The sequence below is a fragment of the Syngnathoides biaculeatus genome, chromosome 13, assembly GCF_019802595.1.
Source record: "Syngnathoides biaculeatus isolate LvHL_M chromosome 13, ASM1980259v1, whole genome shotgun sequence".
In the NCBI taxonomy this organism is placed as follows: domain Eukaryota; kingdom Metazoa; phylum Chordata; class Actinopteri; order Syngnathiformes; family Syngnathidae; genus Syngnathoides; species Syngnathoides biaculeatus.
Genome location: NC_084652.1, coordinates 16,084,722 through 16,107,181, shown reverse-complemented (window position 1 = coordinate 16,107,181; position 22,460 = coordinate 16,084,722). Strand labels below are relative to the sequence as shown.

General features: G+C 44.4%; 1 protein-coding gene across 4 annotated transcripts; it reads left to right on the top strand.

Moving 5' to 3' along the window:
* Positions 1–9,599: 9,599 nt before the first annotated feature.
* Positions 9,600–21,997, top strand: LOC133510730 (kelch-like protein 10). 4 transcript variants are annotated; one of them, XM_061839018.1, is made up of 7 exons: positions 9,600–9,646; positions 9,727–10,900; positions 11,104–11,574; positions 17,260–17,743; positions 19,431–20,042; positions 20,118–20,267; positions 21,081–21,995. In XM_061839018.1, the coding sequence occupies exons 4-7, from the start codon at positions 17,330–17,332 to the stop codon at positions 21,441–21,443; spliced, it is 1,539 nt and encodes a 512-aa protein (XP_061695002.1). In that variant the 5' UTR covers positions 9,600–9,646; positions 9,727–10,900; positions 11,104–11,574; positions 17,260–17,329; the 3' UTR covers positions 21,444–21,995. The 4 variants fall into 4 exon arrangements, with proteins under 4 accessions (XP_061695002.1, XP_061695003.1, XP_061695004.1 ...); XM_061839019.1 differs by having other exon boundaries at positions 9,727–11,368; positions 11,473–11,574; XM_061839020.1 differs by lacking the exons at positions 9,600–9,646; positions 9,727–10,900; positions 11,104–11,574 and adding exons at positions 14,443–16,734; positions 20,522–20,606 and having other exon boundaries at positions 21,081–21,203.
* Positions 21,998–22,460: the final 463 nt, after the last annotated feature.

The window sequence follows — 22,460 nt, the reverse complement described above, 5'->3', positions numbered from 1 at the left end:
CTGACTTTCAGCATCTGTGAAGGAGACGCTCGGACCAGTCGTCCACCAGGCCGATATTATTTATTTATTTTTCAGTTGGTAGATTTTATTGTAATTAATTAATCCATTGCTTGTGCTCTTCTTCCAACTTGGGCCACCTCATCTTGTTTCCACGGAAATTCAGCTTGGTCTTCTCGACTTGGCAAAACTCATTTTCCTACTTCCTGAAGTGGAAGCAGACATGTTAGCCCAAGCATCCACAATCCTTAACGAAATTGTGGCATAACTCACCCGGGGCTGCCTCCAAATAACGTGTTCGTCATTTGTCATCCATTGCTCTAACTTCACTTTTATTTTGTTCACTGCGATGTCCAGCGAATGAAGTTGCTTTGTTGTTTTTTTTTTCATGGCAATCGTTTATTCTTTGTTAATTAATCCATTGCTCGTGCTGTTCTTCCAACTTGGGTCACTTCACCTTGTAGGCTCCCAGTATATCAGCAAGGTCCGAGTTCATGAACTGCGCTTGTTTATTCAAGGCGGTTGTTTGTTCTTTGTAACCATATCTCTTTGTTGGTGCCATTTTTGGGGGACCTTAGCCAAAGCTATGTTTCGTTTAGCACAAAACACATACTGGTGTTATGTACATTCTGGGGGGCGTGCCTTTAGCGTCCTCTCCACGCCCATACTTTCTCCTGCAACTTCCACATGCTGTCCTCTTACAGGTCCGCTTTTCCTTTATATAACTAGCATGTCAGCAGGAAATGCCTCCGGTCGGTAACAAATTTTGGAAAACGCGTCACGTATAAGTCGCTCCGCATTATAAGGCGCCCTGTCCGTTTTGGAAAAAATTCAAGGCATGTAAGTGCACCTTATAGCCGTGAAATTATGGTACTAAGATTGCACAGATGATGATTATAGTTCACTGAAGTCATCCCCAGGAGCGCCGTACGTCTAGTATTCACAACGTTCGGTCCAAATTCAGCTGTATTTATTGAATTACGATCGGACAGCCCAGCGTCTCCTATTTAAACTGCTACCAGTTTTGGGACTGGAAGCAAAAGGCCTTCAGGCTTCAAACATAAAAATTTACTTTTTTTTTTTTGTCAAGAATAAACAATTGGGACACAATCGTGAAGTGAAACAAAATTTATTGGATATTTTATATTTTTTTAAGAAATAAAAACCTGGAGAGAGGGGCGCGCAATATTATTCGGCCCCCTTTAGTACTTTGTAGCGCCACCTTTCGCTGCAATTACAGCTGCAAGACACTTGGGGTATGTCTCGATCAGTTTTGCACATCGAGAGACTGAAATTCTTGCCCATTCTTCCTTGCAAAACAGCTTGAGCTCACTGAGGTTGGATGGAGAGCGTTTGTGAACAGCAGTCTTCAGCTTTGCCCACAGATTCTCAATTGGATTCAGGTCTGGACTTTGATTTGGGCCTTCTAACACCTGGATACGTTTATTTGTGAACCATTCCATTGTAGATTTGGCTTTATGTTTTGGATCATTGTCCTGTGGGAAGATAAATCTCCGTCTCAGTCTCAAGTCTTTTGCAGACTCCAACAGGTTTCTTCCAGAATTGTCCTGTATTTGCCTCCATTCATCTTCCCATTAATTTGAACCATCTTCCCTGTTCCCGTTGAAGAAAGGCAGGCCCAAACCATGAGGCTGCCACCTCCATGTTTGACAGTGTTGCTTTTACGCCAAACATATCAGTTTGCATTGTGGCCAAAAAGTTGGATTTTGGTTTCATCTGACCAGAGCTCCTTCTTCCACATGTTTGGTGTGTCTCTCAAGTGGCTTGTGGCAAACTTTGTATGGATATCTTTGAGAAATGGCTTACCTCTTGTCACTCTTCCATAAAGGCCAGATTTGTGCAATGTACAACGGACTGTTGTCCTCCAGACAGACACTCCCACCTCAGTTGTAGATCTGTGCAGTTCATCCAGAGTAATCATGGACCTCTTTGCTGCATCTCTGGTCAGCTTTCTCCTTGTTCAAGGTGAAAGTTTAGAAGGACGGCCAGGTCTTGGTAGATTTGCAGTGGTCTGATACTCCATTACAATAGTGATTGCTTGCGCAGTGCTCCTTGAGATTTTTAAAGCTTGGGAAATCTTTTCGTATCCGATTCCGACTTTAAACTTTTCCACAAAACTATTTCGGACCTGCCTGGTGTGTTTCTTGGTCTTCATGATGCTCTCTGCACTTTATAAAGAACCATGAGACTATCACAGAGCAGGTGCACTTTTCATTTTTTTATTTGTTAAAAAAGTATAATATATCCAATAAATTTCATTCCAATTCATGATTGTGTCCCACTTGTTGTTGATTCTTGACAAAATTTTCATTTCATATCTTTGTTTGAAGCCTGAAATGTGGAGAAAGTTTGAAAAGTTCAAGGGGGCTGAGAACTTTCACAAGGCACTGTATCTCATGTCTCATTCTGTTTGTTGCGATTTTTTTTGTACCTTATCGTCACGTTCCAGTTTCCTTTTTCCACGTCCTTGACTCATATTGGACTGGAGTCGTGCATTTAGGTCGTGTCCCGCCTTCTGCCCTTGACAGACTATTCGTAAGTCTTGGCAGGTGGAATGAACCATTTTGCAACTTTGCAAGGTGGGTTTAGGTAGTCTCAGCCTCAGAGTCCTTATTATTCAACTTATCAAACTGTATTCTCTGTATAAAATGTATTTTCTGAACATTTGTAAATTTGTTTGTTTTCAACGGTAATATTTCAATACAAGAAAAAAATTCAAAAACTTTACAAAAAAACAGGCCCAGGCCTATCGTCTGCTGCATCACTACTTCTTCCCAGCGCACTTCACCACCCCTCTACAGAACCCATCAAAGGCTGGACTTTGTTTGTATTTATTTTTCTTAAAGTGGGGGTGACATCCCTATAAACATTCTAAAATACATATTGTAATGAAAAATACATATAACAATATTCACTTCAATGTCTATACGAAGAAAAAAAAAGTGAGCGGAGAACGCGTCATCCATGCGCAAAGTTGCGCAATTGAGTGTCCCTCGACATCCAAGTGGTCGACATATTAGTCGCGTCATGTGTCCTTGACGTCATCGTCACTTCCGCCGTTGAAAACGCGCAGTGCCTGCTACTATGGAAGCCGAACAACAGAGATATTCGGATTTTTCCAACGCCCCTCCTGACACGGAAGCTCTTTTCGAAAAGGACAACACCACACAACCGAGTGAAGTTACCGGGGCAATATTACACGATTGTTTCGAGCCCTCAGGGCAATATTACACTATTGTGTCGAGCCATATTCAGATGATATGCTGTCACGGCCAAACTGCATCCCGTCCGATCCACTTCCACGGCGGAGATGAGCCATCGCGGCTCATCGCAGCCGGCCGGTGTGGCTTATGACAGAGCCGAGCGGTGCTGCTTTGTGTTCACAGTTGAGTTGGCGTGCTTCATGCTCGCATGCGACTGAGTAACGCATTCTCGGCTGGGTTCTTCAGAGCCGCCCCCATCGCAAAGCCAGACGCACAGCCTTCGCGGAAGATGTGACCGCCGAACGTTGCGCCTCAGCCGGTGTGGCTGAGTTTCGGCCCGCCGTGCTATATAAGGAGGCGGTGGAGCCGAGCTATGTTGCAGGCTGATTTTATCTTCTATTGTTGTTTTTTTCCCCCTTGTAATTTATAACCACAACTGTTTTTCAGATTACTTTTGTCCATCCATTCATCCATTTTCTTAACCGCTTATCCTCACTAGGGTGATGTATGAGGACGCAGCGTACACCCAGAAGTATAAACAAACAACGATTTGCACTCACATTCACATGGGCAATTTGGAGTCTGCAATTAATGCATGATTTTTAGTATGTGGGAGGAAACTGAAGTACCTGGGGAAAACCCACCCAGGTGTAGTGGGTCTAACTCTGCGTCGTGCATTTTTTTGGGATAGATGGATGGATGAGAAAACACACACTTTGGATGGTCTCAAAATGGTTTCATCTTTTCTCTGCATTCCAAAAGAGACACATTCTCGGGTGTTCACAGATTTATCTTCACAAATACTCTCGCTCCTCCGCAACACCAAAAACTCGGTCACCACGCGCCCTCTGCCAACACTCATTCCCACCGCACAAACCACATGGTCATCCAGCAACGCACTCGGACCGGGTCAGCCTTTCACGTACTTCTCCTGCTAGCAAGTTTATGCTTGAAATCAATGAAACATATTCAATACTGCACCTGTGTAAATACACTAACTTTGCAAACGTCTTTAACTTATATTCACATTTTACAACAAAACAATGAAAATATGTGGAGCAGAAAATCAATGCCTACCTCTCTCTAGGAAGGCTCACAAACAAGTGGAATTAGTATCCTCCCGCCACACAATAAGTGTGGGTTTAAAATACAGTATGCAATACAAGAAGTAATCTTATATTTCTCAGATCTTCCATTAACATCTAACGGCATTTTCAACCATACAATGAACATTTTTAAACACACAATTCATTATAACCTTAATAACATTGAAAAGAATGAAATAAAAGTCCACTTCTACATCCTAATATAGTGCAATAAAATCAAACCATTGCACAGCCACATGAAGAAAACAGAAAGTCCATGCAGGCAAGGCCAGATTTGAACCCCTGACTTTCAGCATCTGTGAAGGAGACGCTCGGACCAGTCGTCCACCAGGCCGATATTATTTATTTATTTTTCAGTTGGTAGATTTTATTGTAATTAATTAATCCATTGCTTGTGCTCTTCTTCCAACTTGGGCCACCTCATCTTGTTTCCACGGAAATTCAGCTTGGTCTTCTCGACTTGGCAAAACTCATTTTCCTACTTCCTGAAGTGGAAGCAGACATGTTAGCCCAAGCATCCACAATCCTTAACGAAATTGTGGCATAACTCACCCGGGGCTGCCTCCAAATAACGTGTTCGTCATTTGTCATCCATTGCTCTAACTTCACTTTTATTTTGTTCACTGCGATGTCCAGCGAATGAAGTTGCTTTGTTGTTTTTTTTTTTCATGGCAATCGTTTATTCTTTGTTAATTAATCCATTGCTCGTGCTGTTCTTCCAACTTGGGTCACTTCACCTTGTAGGCTCCCAGTATATCAGCAAGGTCCGAGTTCATGAACTGCGCTTGTTTATTCAAGGCGGTTGTTTGTTCTTTGTAACCATATCTCTTTGTTGGTGCCATTTTTGGGGGACCTTAGCCAAAGCTATGTTTCGTTTAGCACAAAACACATACTGGTGTTATGTACATTCTGGGGGGCGTGCCTTTAGCGTCCTCTCCACGCCCATACTTTCTCCTGCAACTTCCACATGCTGTCCTCTTACAGGTCCGCTTTTCCTTTATATAACTAGCATGTCAGCAGGAAATGCCTCCGGTCGGTAACAAATTTTGGAAAACGCGTCACGTATAAGTCGCTCCGCATTATAAGGCGCCCTGTCCGTTTTGGAAAAAATTCAAGGCATGTAAGTGCACCTTATAGCCGTGAAATTATGGTACTAAGATTGCACAGATGATGATTATAGTTCACTGAAGTCATCCCCAGGAGCGCCGTACGTCTAGTATTCACAACGTTCGGTCCAAATTCAGCTGTATTTATTGAATTACGATCGGACAGCCCAGCGTCTCCTATTTAAACTGCTACCAGTTTTGGGACTGGAAGCAAAAGGCCTTCAGGCTTCAAACATAAAAATTTACTTTTTTTTTTTGTCAAGAATAAACAATTGGGACACAATCGTGAAGTGAAACAAAATTTATTGGATATTTTATATTTTTTTAAGAAATAAAAACCTGGAGAGAGGGGCGCGCAATATTATTCGGCCCCCTTTAGTACTTTGTAGCGCCACCTTTCGCTGCAATTACAGCTGCAAGACACTTGGGGTATGTCTCGATCAGTTTTGCACATCGAGAGACTGAAATTCTTGCCCATTCTTCCTTGCAAAACAGCTTGAGCTCACTGAGGTTGGATGGAGAGCGTTTGTGAACAGCAGTCTTCAGCTTTGCCCACAGATTCTCAATTGGATTCAGGTCTGGACTTTGATTTGGGCCTTCTAACACCTGGATACGTTTATTTGTGAACCATTCCATTGTAGATTTGGCTTTATGTTTTGGATCATTGTCCTGTGGGAAGATAAATCTCCGTCTCAGTCTCAAGTCTTTTGCAGACTCCAACAGGTTTCTTCCAGAATTGTCCTGTATTTGCCTCCATTCATCTTCCCATTAATTTGAACCATCTTCCCTGTTCCCGTTGAAGAAAGGCAGGCCCAAACCATGAGGCTGCCACCTCCATGTTTGACAGTGTTGCTTTTACGCCAAACATATCAGTTTGCATTGTGGCCAAAAAGTTGGATTTTGGTTTCATCTGACCAGAGCTCCTTCTTCCACATGTTTGGTGTGTCTCTCAAGTGGCTTGTGGCAAACTTTGTATGGATATCTTTGAGAAATGGCTTACCTCTTGTCACTCTTCCATAAAGGCCAGATTTGTGCAATGTACAACGGACTGTTGTCCTCCAGACAGACACTCCCACCTCAGTTGTAGATCTGTGCAGTTCATCCAGAGTAATCATGGACCTCTTTGCTGCATCTCTGGTCAGCTTTCTCCTTGTTCAAGGTGAAAGTTTAGAAGGACGGCCAGGTCTTGGTAGATTTGCAGTGGTCTGATACTCCATTACAATAGTGATTGCTTGCGCAGTGCTCCTTGAGATTTTTAAAGCTTGGGAAATCTTTTCGTATCCGATTCCGACTTTAAACTTTTCCACAAAACTATTTCGGACCTGCCTGGTGTGTTTCTTGGTCTTCATGATGCTCTCTGCACTTTATAAAGAACCATGAGACTATCACAGAGCAGGTGCACTTTTCATTTTTTTATTTGTTAAAAAAGTATAATATATCCAATAAATTTCATTCCAATTCATGATTGTGTCCCACTTGTTGTTGATTCTTGACAAAATTTTCATTTCATATCTTTGTTTGAAGCCTGAAATGTGGAGAAAGTTTGAAAAGTTCAAGGGGGCTGAGAACTTTCACAAGGCACTGTATCTCATGTCTCATTCTGTTTGTTGCGATTTTTTTTGTACCTTATCGTCACGTTCCAGTTTCCTTTTTCCACGTCCTTGACTCATATTGGACTGGAGTCGTGCATTTAGGTCGTGTCCCGCCTTCTGCCCTTGACAGACTATTCGTAAGTCTTGGCAGGTGGAATGAACCATTTTGCAACTTTGCAAGGTGGGTTTAGGTAGTCTCAGCCTCAGAGTCCTTATTATTCAACTTATCAAACTGTATTCTCTGTATAAAATGTATTTTCTGAACATTTGTGAATTTGTTTGTTTTCAACGGTAATATTTCAATACAAGAAAAAAATTCAAAAACTTTACAAAAAAACAGGCCCAGGCCTATCGTCTGCTGCATCACTACTTCTTCCCAGCGCACTTCACCACCCCTCTACAGAACCCATCAAAGGCAGGACTTTGTTTGTATTTATTTTTCTTAAAGTGGGGGTGACATCCCTATAAACATTCTAAAATACATATTGTAATGAAAAATACATATAACAATATTCACTTCAATGTCTATATGAAGAAAAAAAAAGTGAGCGGAGAACGCGTCATCCATGCACAAAGTTGCGCAATTGAGTGTCCCTCGACATCCAAGTGGTCGACATATTAGTCGCGTCATGTGTCCTTGACGTCATCGTCACTTCCGCCGTTGAAAACGCGCAGTGCCTGCTGCTGTGCAATGGTTTATACTATTACCGGGGCAATATTACACGATTGTTTGGAGCCCTCAGGGCAATATTACACTATTGTGTCGAGCCATATTCAGATGATATGCTGTCACGGCCAAACTGCATCCCGTCCGATCCACTTCCACGGCGGAGATGAGCCATCGCGGCTCATCGCAGCCGGCCGGTGTGGCTTATGACAGAGCCGAGCGGTGCTGCTTTGTGTTCACAGTTGAGTTGGCGTGCTTCATGCTCGCATGCGACTGAGTAACGCATTCTCGGCTGGGTTCTTCAGAGCCGCCCCCATCGCAAAGCCAGACGCACAGCCTTCGCGGAAGATGTGACCGCCGAACGTTGCGCCTCAGCCGGTGTGGCTGAGTTTCGGCCCGCCGTGCTATATAAGGAGGCGGTGGAGCCGAGCTATGTTGCAGGCTGAGTGAGACATTGTTGGCTGGCGATGCGCACATCGACACATTTCATCCGCGGATCTTTTGTTACGTTATGAGAGAGACCGATTACGTGGTCTGCCCCAAACTATTATTTTTTTTAGTAGCTGTATACACACCTACCTGTTATTTGGAACCCCGAAGCTCTCGTCCTCTGCACCCGTGCAATCCATTTTTCATGACGAACCGGGTCTCTTGCAAACTTATAAAGGGTAAATCCATTCTCCCGAGTGTTCAAGCAATGTCCAGCAATACAATGAGCCGACATTTTGGCTAACACGAAGGAACAACAAGCTACCTTCCCACAGGTAAAACTAATGGAAACAAATGAGTCCACGAGGGGGAGCCACTGTCCTTTACGTCACTTCCTGCTTCTTCTCGACAACAAATCCCTGAGAAGATTTTCATGGCGGGAGTTAAAAAAACCGTATACGTCAAAATCATGTTTTGTGGTGAAAAAACACATGGCACCATATTGGCTGTGGGGTTTTCATTAGTAATATACCAAAAATCATCCATTTTATGACACTTGCGCTTTAAACTGCTGTATAAGAGACAAATAGGTGGTGACGGCAGGCTATAGTATTTTCAGCAGCTTTTACAACGTGATCCCATGCTGTTTATACAAACAAGGTAGTAAAACTTCAGGCAGCGTGAAAGGGGCTTAAAAGATTTTTTTCATTTGTTTTGTTTCTCCACAGCACCTAAAGGAAGCACAATACTCACCTGGATTTTGTCACTCTGTGCAGTAGCTGTTCCCATTTTTCTATTTGCCATTTGTCTTAGATTAAGAAGTAAGTATGGGTCATTGCTGTTCCACTTATGCACTGTATGTCAGTAGTTTTCATCACTTTCCAACTTGCAGCATTTACTTTCAAACTATTTTTAACTATGGTGCCGCCTTCAATAACCCTAGTAGCATTTAATAATTGCATTTGAGCCCTAAATCCATCTTGAACCTAGTCCCGACTCCCGAATTGTAGTAAAAAACATTGCTACCCTTACACTAACCCTGGGACCATTTAATTCAAATCCTAAACCTAATCATTCACTCATTCTCACACTCGGGCAATAGTCCTAACCATGGTCCCGTTATAATAGCCGATAGTTCGTGGACTTTAATTCATAAATGCTTATATTTTTCGGAAAAAACATCGAACAAGATATGCATTTTATGGGACAGTTGAACGTAAATTTTCTTCTCGATAAGATAACTTGTGCTTGAAAATTGATATTACATACTCTTAAATGTCCTAAATCCCAACCCAAATGCTCGTAACAAAATCCAATTTACTCCATATCTTAACCCTTCAGTTCCTTGTCCAAAACCCAAAACCTTATTCAGATTGGTTTTCGGTAATACGACTGCAGTGACACTGTTAAACCTTTGGCTATTATCTGTGGTTAATGTTGTTGAACTATTCTAAATGACTTGTACAAATACTCTACAGGATGGCAAAGAAATGCAATCAGGGAAACGGAATGCAGAGTTCCTCTGGTAAATTCTCAACTCCTCCAATCTGCCAAAGGCATAGTAGCTAAATAACGGCTAAATATTTTCAATGAATTCTCTTGCAGGAGATCAACCCTCCACAAAATATGAATGTCAAACAGGCTGATAATGATGGCAGTTTTTCCGAGACCTGCATCTACTCTTTGGTGGGACATCACACAGGACCAGGGAATAGTTTGTACAGTCAAGTTCTCAAAGCAGGAAAACCCCAAAATACATCAGACCAAGATGCCATCCTGGACACGGCAGACAATATTAACCCAAATTTGTATTGTAATGAATGATCCAAACTTCATATTTATACATTTCTTTGACTTATCCATCCATTTTCTATCGCTTCTCTGGGTCAGGTCGCGGGGGAAGTAGCTTCAGCAGGGACACCCAGACTTCCCTCTCCTCAGCCACTTCTTCCAGCTCTTCTGGAGTGATCCCAAGGTGTTCTCAGGCCAGCCAAGAGACATAGTCTCTCCCACGCTGGCGTGGCCAACCCGCGGCTCGTGAGGCTCATGCGGCTCTTCAGGAGCTTTCACGTGACATGCGTCAAAAATGCTTGGCTGGCGCTGTCATTCACTCCCCCTAAAGCTAGATGGCACACTGACCATGTAAGACTGTTTGAGTGACGTCAAACGAGCAACGAGAGAATCTTTGGTGTGACATAATTTGTGTTGTAAACAATTTCTGTCAAGTTACCTCTTGAAATGGCAGGGGAAAAAAGCACAGCCAAACGAAAATATGAAGAAGAACACAGGACGTTTTTGCTAGAGTGGGAGAGTTTATATTTTTTTGTTGAATGTAATGGCAAGCCGATCTGCCTTATATGTCACGCACCATTAGCGCATTTCAAAGCTTCAAATCTTCAGCGTCACTTCAGCTCACTCCACCCTAACATTGAATAGGAATTTCCAAAAGGGACTGAACTTCGCAAGAACAAGTTGGTTGGTTTGAAAAGCCAGGCAGAAAAGCAGGTGCAGTTTTTCCAAAAATTTACGAAACACTCGGAGACCGTAACGCTTGGATCATATCAGCTGCCTTGGAAAATAGCACCGGCTAAAAAGCCATATAACCAAGGGGACTTCATTAAAAAATGCCTCATTGACGCCTTTGAAATCTTGGCTCGTGGAGATGACAAACTAAAACGGAGCGTATCAAACGTTCAACTGTCCCGCCACAGTGTTGACCGCAGAATATCGGATATTAATACAGCTGTTAAATCACAGTTGCACTCTGACCTTCAAGCATGTGAGTATTTTAGTGTGGCATTGGACAAGAGTTGTGACATACAAGGCAAGCCTCAGTTGACAAAATTTGCACGGTCTGTGTCAAATGAATGTATGATTAAAGAAGAACTCCTTGATATTGTGCCATTAAAAGAAAGAACCCGTGACATAGATGTGAAAGAAGCAATCATGGCTGCGTTTGCAAAAGTAAATCTGCCCATACAGAAACTAACTGCAATTGCCACGGATGGACCGCCAGCCCTGATCGGATCCGTGAACGAGCTTGTGGGGCTGTGCAAAGCTGATCAAACATTTCCCGACGTTTGGAATTTCCACTGCATCATCCACAGGGAGCAACTCGTGTCTAAATCATTGAATTTGGACAAGGTCATGAAGCCTGTGATGGAAATCGTCAACTACATCCGCACACATGCGCTTAACAACAGGCAATTCGGGAATCTCATCGCTGAGCTGGACTAAGGGCTTCCAGGTGACCTACCGCTGCACTGCACTGTGAGGTGGCTGTCAAAAAGCAAGGTACTCTCTCGCTTCTTTGTGCTTTTGAATGCTGTGAAACTGTTCATGGAAGAGAAGGACAAGGACTATCCCGAGCTCTCAGACCTCGAGTAGTTATGGATCTGGCCTTTTCATTCGACATCCTGTGTCACTTGGACAGACTGAACCTGACCCTGTAGGGTAAGTTAAAAATGCTGCCTGACCTGGTGCAAAGTGTGTTTGTATGTATATGATGTACCTATTTGCAGTCACAAAGAAAAAAAGTGGCTCTTAGTCTCTGACTAGTTTGCCACCCCTGCTCCAGCGTGTCCTAGGTCATCCCTAGGGTCTCTTTCTGGTGGGACATGCCCAGAACACTTCACAAAAGAGGTCTCCGGAAGGCATCCGAATCAGATGCCCAGCTACCTCATCTGACTCCTCTCAATGCGGAGGAGCAGCGGCTCGACACTGAGCCCCTCCTTGACGACTGAGCTTCTCAGCCTATCTGTAAGGGAGAGCCCGGACACCCTGCAGAGGAAACTCATTTCGGCCACTTGTATCCGTGATCTTGTTCTTTCGGTCACGACCCACAGCTCGTGCCCATAAGTGAGGGTAGGAACGTAGATTGACTGGTAAATTGAGAGCTTCACCTCTCTTTGACTTATGTCTGTAGTCATTTGGGTCATGGGAATCCCCAAAAGTCAAATTAAGGCACCCAGACTTATCGTTTGGGGAAAACATTTCAGTTTTAATGCTTCTTCTCTTCTAAATTGTTGGCAAGTATAGTGCAGCAAAGAATGTTACAAATGGTGACAAAAGCACCAAATTGGGTACATGTTACTCTTTTGAAAAAGAACACAGGACACTTGAAATTCAATACAGCTGCTTCTTTTCAACATGAAACAAATGTTACATTTTGCAACATTTCCCCAATAGAGATTCTGGCATCATACTTTACATTTTTGTCCGTACAGATTCCAATTCTTGGACTCTTAATTTTGCCTTATTTTGGTCCTTGATAAAAAATAATCCACTCGGATTACTCTAGTCTGTGCATTTGTACAAACTGTAGCAATATAGTTAGGGATGTAAGGTGTTATAGTAAAGGCAGTATCTTTGTTTCTGCAGTCAGGCACGTCCGCCGGAAGGACTCCTGGCACTGGTCCTCACTGCGCACCTAAATTTTCTGGACGGGAACAGCCACACCCCAGCACTGTTCCCTCCAAGATGGCCACGTGTGCAGTTGTCCACTGGAGATGTGGTCTCTGTGCACTGACATTATGCATTGTGCACAAATAAAATAGAATAAAATAAAAATCCAACCTGAATTGAAAGAAAGACTCCTCCTTGAGCCGTCACCTTATTGTTGTGGAGGGGTTTGTGTGTCCCGATGATCCTAGGAGCTAAGTTGTCTGGGGCTTCACGCCCCTTGTAGGGTCACCAATGGCAAAAAGGTCCTAGGCGAGGGACCAGACAAAGTACGACTCTAAAACCCCGATGACAAGTGTAAATGTTGTATCTCGGTTTTCCTTACCCAGACATGGGTCACTGGGGCTCCCCTCTGGAGCCAGGCCTGGAGGTGGGGATCAAAGGCAAGCACCTGCTGGCCGGGCCTGGAGGTGGGGATCGAAGGCAAGCACCTGCTGGCCGGGCCTGCACCCATGGGGCTCAACTGGGCATAGCCCGAAAGGGTAACATGGGTCCTCCTTCCCATGGGCTCAACACCGGTGAGTGGGGCCATGGTGGTCAGGTGCGATATGAGCTGGGCGGTGGCCAAAGGTGGGAACCTTGGCGATCCGATCCCCGGCTACAGAAACTGAGGCGGGCTCTTCTATCTTTGGGGTTGAGGTCACCAAGGTGGTTAAAAAACTCCTCTGTGGCAGGGCCCTGGGGGTGGGTGGCATTCGTCCGGAGTTCCTAAAGACTCTGGATGTTGTGGGGCTGTCCTGGTTGACACGCCTGTGCAGCATCACATGGACATCGGGGACAGTGCCCCTGGATTGGCAGACTGGGGTGGTGGTCCTCCTCTTTAAGAAGGGGGACCGGAGGGTGTGTTCTGACTATAAGGGGGATCACACTCCTCAGCCTCCCTGGTAAGGTCTATTAAGGGGTGCTGGAGAGATGGTCCGTCGGGAAGTCGAATCTCAGATTCAGGAGAATAGTGGTTTTCGTCTTGGCCGTGCAAGAGTGGACCAGCTCTACACCCTCGGCCGGATCCCTGAGGGTGCATGGGAGTTTGCCCAACCAGTCTATATGTGTTTCATGGATTTGGAGAAGGCATTCGACCGTATCCCTCGGGGAGTCTTTTGCGGGGTTCTTCGGGAGTATGGGGTACCCAACCCCCTGATACGGGCTATTCGGTCCCTGTATGAATGCTGTCACAGTTTGAGTCAAACTCGTTTCCTGTGAGGCTGCCCATTGTCACAGATTTTGTTGAGAACTTTTATGGACAAAATCTTTAGGCGCAACCGATCCGGAGAGGGTGTCTGGTTTGGTGGCCTCAGTTTCGCATCTTTGGTTTTTGCAGATGATGTGGTTCTGTTGGCTTCATCAAGCCGTGATCTCCAACGCTCCCTGAAGCGGTTCACAGCCAGTGTGAAGCCGCTGGGACGGGAATCGGCACCTCCAAATCTGAGAACATGGTCCTTAGTTGGAAAAGGGTAGTGTGCCCTCTCCGGGTCGGGGATGAGATCCTGCCCCAAGTGGAGTAGTTCAAGTATCTTGGGGTCTTGTTCACGAGTTTGGGAAGAAGGGAGCGTGAGAATGACAGACGGACTGCTGCAGCGTCTACAGTGATGCAGACTTTGTATCGGTCGGTTGTGGTAAAGAGGGAGCTAAGTTGAAAGGTGAAGCTCTTAACTTACCAGTGATCTACGTTCCAAGGCTCACCCATGGGCATCGTGACCGAAAGAAGAAGATCCCGGATACACGTGGCCAAATGAGTTTCCTCCGCAGGGTGTCCTGGCTCTCCCTTAGAGTTAGGCTGAGAAGCTTGGTCATCCGGGAGGGGCTGAGTGTCAAGCCGCTCCTCCTCCGCATTGAGAGTGGAGCCAGATGAGGTGGCTGTGGCATCTGATCCAGATGCCTCGCTGAGGCCTCCCTGGTGAGGTGTTCAGGACATGTCCCACCAGAAAAGACCCCGGGGATGACCCAGGACACTCTGGAGAAACTACGTCTCTCGCCTGGCCTGGGAATGCCTCGGGATCCCTTTGGAAGAGCGTGAAGAAGTGGCTGGGGAAAGGGAAGTCTGGGTATCCCTGCTGAAGCTACTTCCCCGTATTTATTATGGACTTGCAACAAAGCCAAAGTATCATCCTTGCTTCGAAGAGTCTTGTTCACAGGACGAGCTCCACCCTTGATAATAATGGCAAAAGTAAAAAAGGAATGGTGTTGTTTTAAGCTGTAATGATTGTCGGAGTGTGTGCAAATACAAAACAAAAAAGCGCTGAAACTAGATGAGATTTTCTATTTTTTAAGCAAGGAATGTCTGGTCTAAAAAATGTTGCAAAACCAAAGTAGCGAGTTTGTTGTGGTCTAAGTTTTGTTTCATGTTTCCTGTATGCCGTTTTTCATGTCTCGTGTGCTCATTTTGATAACTGTCAACCACTTGTTTCCGTTCACAGCCAACTGAACACTTTAAGTCTGTGTTATCATTCTTTCAACAGTGGCTTTGGGGAGTGGCTGAGAATATGTGGTGGGAGGTGTGAGTATGTGACACTTAGGGGAAAGAGGCTTCCTCTATGTGGCAGGGGTCTACCGGTTTTTCAGAGGGGTTTTGTTCACTCCAAAAAAATCATATATTATTTGACAAATGGGTTTTCAATCTATCAACAGGTGTTTGGATTGATAAGCAGACGTGTGGGACCCCTGAAGGTCAAAATCATAAGCAAATTCGCAAGGATTTCCTGTGGTAATCTCCAGTATTTCTCATGACATGACTGGAGGGGGAACTTTTCATCACTAGTTCAATCCCAAAAGTCACATATCTTTTGACCATTGTATTATCAATCTATAAAAAGGTGTTTGTACCAATGAGGGACCACTCAGGAAATGCCTTGTGGCCCTGTCTATTCTCTAAAGTGGTAAATAATTTTGGGATTTTCGGTACTACTTCTGGCTGGGAGATTGCCGGCTTCTGATGTTAGTTTCTGGTATGATTTCAAGTTAGGGAGATTTGTAGTGGGGAATTTCCTGTCCCAATTTCCAGTTCCATTTCTGCAAACGTCACTTCCGATACTATGAACACTTCCAGCCTTAAGTCGTGAAATCATCACGTCAAACACGAATATCTCTCCCGCAAACATTGTCTGACTCCGTGCGAAAAGTTGCCATTAAGGAGCCGTTTTGCCACCATGGATGTGAGCAATCTGTTAAAATGCAGGATGGTTTTACACACAGCAGCACGGTGGATCAGTTGTTAAAGCGTTCAATCCCGGCCCTGCCTGTGTAGAGTTTGCCTGTTCTCCCCGTGCCGTCACTCCGGTTTCCTCCAACATCCCAAAAACATGCAATATTAATTGGACACTCTAAATTGCCCCTAGGAGTGATTGTGAGTGAGTGACTGTTTGTCTTGATGTGCCCTGCGATTGGCTGGCCACCAGTTCAGCGTGTACCCTGCCTCCTGCCAGTTGACAGCTGGGATAGGCTGCAGCACTTCTGCCACCCTCGTGAGGATAAGCAGCTAATAAAAAAGATGGATGGATGGATGGCTGGATGGGTTTTACACACTTAGCAGCAACAGCAACTCTCCTGACCACCCCTCAGTGGAAACATAAAGTAAATTACGGCACTCTATACCTACATTTTTGTACTAGAAGCATTTTGGTTTCAAGTTTAAATGCCTTCAACAAAAAAGTGTCCAGTTGCTGCAAATGAACTTTTGCAAAAACTCTCTGCTTGATTTAAAAAAAAAAATATTATTAACAAATGCAGCATTCTTTTATTGAATTGATTACAAATATGTTGCTTGTGGTTTTGGGGATGGTAAAACTGTCGACCAGTGATGTTTTGCTTAATTCTAAAGTATGGATGCTTTGATGATGCGGATGATGTGTCAGGTGGCTTTTGACACAGGACGTCATTGTGATGTAATGGCACGACTCAACTCTGCCACTCCCCGCGCCCACACCGCCTCTTTGCTTTCTGTCATTTGTGCCGCGATTTGGCCGGAGTCCAAAGTGTAACGAAATGGTCAAAATTCAAAATGAATTGCGTGGATGGTAGACTTGCAAGCAAGTGCATAGAATGTGTGTACGACGAGCTGCGACAGACCCGAGGACTCAGCGACGCACTTATCATAGTGGACCATGTGGAGTTCCACATCCATAAAATCATCATGTGCAACTGCAGCCCATACTTTGGGTGAGTGGGTCCCACACAAGTACAAGATGTGGTCTGAGTGAAGTATTGGAGAGCGAAAAGCTAGTGCTGGCTATGTATGAATAGTTCTGAGACTGGGGTCCAAAGAATAAAACAAATAAAACCGTCCTAATTTTTGTCCAATTAAGACCTTTGAGATGATTGTGACGTACCACATAAATGTGACATCCTTGCATGAATAAATGAGTTTTATTTTTAGAACAAAAGGTGTTTTTCGAGAATGAAAGGTGTAACATCACAAGAATGAAATTGACTTGCTTCGTTTCATTTTAAAATTTTCAAAATGCAACTTTATTCTCATCCCATTGCAACATTTTTTAAACAATTTGTTTTGTAACATTACAACTTTTTAAATCATTTGTAATTTCGGGGTGGATATAGTTACGTGTAATGGGTGCATGAAACTATCTCTGACCCCCCAAATTTAAATCCCTCGCCTTTGGTCATTTGTATGTTTTTGTATGAAAAAATATGTTGAACTCTTCTCTCTGTGTCCACGATGAACAGAGCCCTCTTTCTACGATGGTCCACACCAGACCAGAAGGTCTATGCCATACAAGGTCTTACAGCTCACTTAATGCAGCTCTTCATTGATTTCGCATACACCGGTTGTGTGTTGGTAACACAGGACAATGTCAAGGACTTGTTGATAGCCGCCGACAAGTTTAACGTCATAGGCATCGTTGAAATCTGCTGCCTGTTTCTAACAGAGCAGCTCTGCCCAGAGAACTGCATCGGCATCTGGCAGTTCACCAGGAACTGCCACACTCCACAGCTGCAGAGTAATGCCTACCAGTATATTTTATACCACTTTGAGGAAGTTGCCACATCGGACGAATTGCGGCAACTCTCCATGCAAGACTTCAGTGACATGCTCGACAGAGACGACCTGATTGTGAAAAAGGAGAACATTGTTTACGAGGCCATCCTGCACTGGATTGCACACGAGCCTTGGGAGCGTGGCCGAAGCATGCCGATGCTCCTGGCCAAGGTAAGTTGCATCTACATTCATCACACCAACCATGAGATACATGGGAGGCACAAGCCCTCTCCAAACCCCACCGAGTCTCCATATGGATAGTATCTCTATAAATGACTTTGCCAAACAACAAATTGCAACACCCCATTAAAAACTTTGGGACAAATAATCAATATCTCCCTTTGAGAACCTTTCCAAAAAAAAAAAACATCACACCACCACTTTCATTGACAATTTCCCGCTTAATTATCTGGAGACAACTTTCCAAACAACTGACTGCAACACCCTTTGAACCAATTCAGCAGACAACCATCAGCAATAACTTAATAGATTCCCTTGTCAACAAATTTGCTAAACTACTGATCACAACCCCGGTTCATGCAGTAACTTAAAGACAAACAAACAGTAACGCCTGTAGACAACTTGACCAGAACACTGTGCTTAATTGTAAATCATACCAGTTTATGTCACTGAGAAACCAATCCTCCCTCTTAAAAACGTCCTCAAACGACCAATCCTTCCTTCTAACAACCAATTGCACCCTATCAACATTGTACCAAATAACCAATCACACCCCGCCCCATTGGTAACTTTGTTCCATTACATGGATCCCCCTGTCTGACACCTTAGTCCCTCCTTTATCAAGTTTGCCAAAGAAATGATCATCCCCATCAACAACTTGGCTGATCGCCCAATCTCCAGTTAGTTGACCAACCTATTGCACCACCATCTTTACCCAAAACAATCCGCCCTTACATTGGCATTTGAGCAATTGAACCCCCCTGACTGTGTTACCTAAAACTAATCAAACACCTGTCCATTATTGTGTGCCCAACAATCTTCCCCCCTCAACAACATTCCCAACTGATTGCACCCTGTTGACTTTGCTGAACAACGGATCTCCCCCTTGACAACTTTGACAATGTTGTTGTGATAGCCAGCGTGACAGTATTGCTGCGTCGACGTCGTGCAAAAATGTTATAGCCGTAGGAAAGCGGCCCCCTTGGTCGGTCACCGCCATAGGTCTTCTGCCGTGAGTGTAGTAGGGGGCGCCGAACAGTCGAACAGGTGCTGCGTGTCTTGTGGCCCGGTGCCACAGTCCGGGAAGACGTTGGCAACTGTGTCCTCGAGGCGGTGTTTGTAGCTATTCAGCAGGCGACAGAAGCCCGAGCGTAGTTGGCGAGGATGGAGCATGCTTCCCGAGGCAGAGACCGTTTGTCGTCGTGAATGGTAGGCGCGTATCCCCCAAGGACGACGTTAGGCTTGTAGGAGAGCCTGGTGTTGGTGACGGCCGATGTGTGGAGTTCAGTTAGTCCGTCGACAACTTTGACAATCAATCCCTTCATCAAATATCTGGTTAAACAATTGACCTCCCTTCTCAACTTCATACCACACACCAGCAACATGGCTGAACGACCGATCCTAAAAACAACCTGTCTATAACTTTGGCAGACAATTGATCCCCCATGAAAACCTGCCAGCACAATCAATTATACCCTCGTGGACAACTTCGCGGCAGCAAACACCCTCGTCGACAACTTCCTGAACAACCAACTGCATCCGTTGTTAACAAATCACACATTCTCTGGCAATGCACCCAATGAAACACAAACTCCCCCAGTGCTCAAGTTGATGAACCTAGACAATGATTACATGAAAACACTTTCTTGACAGCCAACAAATGTTTTTCCCACTGAAGGTCCGTCTCGCACTGACGAGTCAGGAGTACATCACCATCAATGTGCTGACCAACCAAATGGTACAGAACAGCCGTGAATGCCTGGAGATGGTCACATTTGCCTCTCGCGTGATAAGCCACATGGCGACAAACTCGGTGTCTGCCTACTGTAACCAAGTCGCCCGTCCACGCCTACCTTCTGCCATCCTGTTGGCCATTGGAGGATGGAGTGGCCCGAGTGCCACTGAGTGCATTGAGGTGTATGACGTCCACGCCAACTGTTGGGACTACCTGTTTGAAAATATGGACCAACCCCGAGCATACTGCGGTGCCACCTTTCTCAATGATGCCATCTACTGTTTGGGTGGCTTCGACGGCACAGAACATTACAACACCGTCAGCCGCTTTGACCTGAAAACACGCACTTGGCAGGAAGTGGCACCCATGCACTCCCGGCGATGTTATGTGAGCGTCACAGTGCTGAACGGGTGCATCTTTGCATTAGGGGGCTATGATGGACATGTAAGACTAAAGACAGCGGAGTACTACACACCTGAAACCAACCAATGGACTCTTATCACCAGTATGCATGAGCAGCGGAGTGATGCCAGCTGCACCACCCTTAATGACAAGGTGGGTGGAGCCAAAATTTGAACGTCTCATTCAGGCCTATTTGAATTCATCAGCCTTCACCTACTGTACTTGTAGATTTACATTTGCGGTGGTTTTAATGGAAATGAGCCCTTGCAAACGGCAGAATATTACAGCTCAGACACAAATGAGTGGACAGTGATGGCTCCAATGAGCAGCCGGCGCAGTGGTGTTGGTGTCATTGGGTTTGCTGACCACGTTTACGCAGTAAGTACTGTGTAAGACAATAACTTGTGAAATTTGTCAAAAAATATGAGGCTAAAATTTTGTGTCCAAGAATTTGAGAAGAAAAAATTGTGACTAAAAACGTGCCTCCAAATATATGAGCCCAAAACATCCAACTCTATGACACCATTTAAACACACTCTTTGTCCACAAAATTTGGGCCACATTTTCTACAATACCTACATTTTTTGTTGCATACTGATGTATTATATATTTTTAAACGCTTTTTTTGGCAGTCACTGATGGTGTCGTGGTACACTCGCTTGTCTTTGGTGTGGGCAGTGTGATTTCAGTCCCCACTCAGTGATGGTGTGAATGTAGGTGCGTATGGTTATCTGTGTATATGTATAGGTACCCTGTGACTGATAGGCGACCAGTTCAGGGTGTAGTCTGTCTTTTGCCTGAGGTCAGCTGTTAGAGGTTGGAGTGCCCCTCCCCCTCGACCCTAACCAGGATAAGTAAGTTTCTTTCGGCTTGTCCCTTTTTTTTTGGGGGGGGGGTGTGTGGGGGTGGAGTCGCCACAGCGTATCATCTCAGGTGAACGCACATATATGTTTAGCAAAATTTTTACGCCGGATGCCCTTCCTGACACAACCCTTCTCAGGATGAGGGCTGTTTAAAATGCCTAGATGGTGGAAGGAAGGATAGATGGACTTTTGGCACATATTTTTTGACATACAGTCCATTTTTTAAAATCAATTCTTACACATTAATGTCATTAAATAAATTTGGGCACATTTCTGTCTAGACAGAAGAGGCTTGAAATATCCTTTAATTCTGCTTTTGCTTCTAAAGGTTGGAGGTTACGATGGTGAAGTCCGTCTGACCACTGCCGAGGCCTACAACCCTCGGACCAACAACTGGATTGTGTTGCCCCCAATGCAATGCCCCCGAAGCAACTTTGGCATTGAAGTAGTGGAAGATTGTCTCATTGTTGCTGGGGGTTACAATGGTGTCTCCACCACCAGCCATGTGGAGTATTATGACTTAACGACTGGTCTATGGTCTCCAGCCAGCGACATGCGGATTTCTCGTAGTGGTCTGACATGTTGCGTGATGACCGGACTCTGCAACATGAACCAATGCGCTATCGTTCGAAACGATCTACCGTTGCTCTTCCTGGAAGACGATATAACAGAAATGGATGATGATGTCTAAACGTAAAATGTTAACTGCTCCGAGAACTCAAATAAAACTTCACAAGGATGAGGGGGGGAAATGAATAAAAGAGCAAAACACATAACTGCAAACATGCTCACTCATTTTAATTGTGATTTTCTCTGATGGATGAACATTTGGAAACAAATATCCAAATAACTCATTTAGACATCAAAAAGTACTGTATTTCTTGTTTCTTGTTTTATTTTTTGGTTGTGATTAAATTCAACGCAGAATTTGACCACTGAAGCCAGATTTGAAGATTTCTAGCCCGAGAGAAAAATACATCTAAAGTGTCAATAAAAAAATTCATGGGCATTTTCCAAACCTGGATTCTGACACAGGTCCTGTATTTTGGCAGTGTCAGTTTCATTAAACAACTGTTTTGTAATTTGAGTGTCCAAAAAAGTCCCTTCTGACACCTTGTTTTACCCACTTTTATATGTGCTTTGTCCATGTTTGGCTTAGACTGGCCCCCATTTTCATTTGATGAGTTGCCTCCGTGTAGAAGACCGCCTTATGAAAGCATGCGTTTGTTGTGTTGAAAGTCCTGCCTTATGTACCAGAGTTAGGGTTATATATATATTGCAAATGATGTCAAGTCCTCTAGCACTGTGGAGCAGTTTGAAATGAGTGTAGTGCAGAGTGGTGAAACCAATACACAAATAATGTATAATAGGCTCAATAGAGATGTTGGAATGTCTTCTAGTTTTAGGTAGCATTGTTGGATTATACCTACCTAGGCGGACGAGTTGGAAGAGGTGGTGACCAGAATGTGCAGGGTCCAAGAGGATTTTGCATGTTCTTGTATTAGTTCTGGCATCTTGAAAGTCCTCGAGTATTGGTAGGGGTGGACCAATACTCTAGTCAGCAGTTGTATTTGTCCATGGCAAAGTTTGTATTTTTTTGGAGAAGTACCAAACCAGACTGATGGATGAACACAGTACTGATTTGATGACTACTGTGTCAAACTGCCTCAACAGCTCCCATGCCAGGCTGTTTTCCCTCAGACATCGC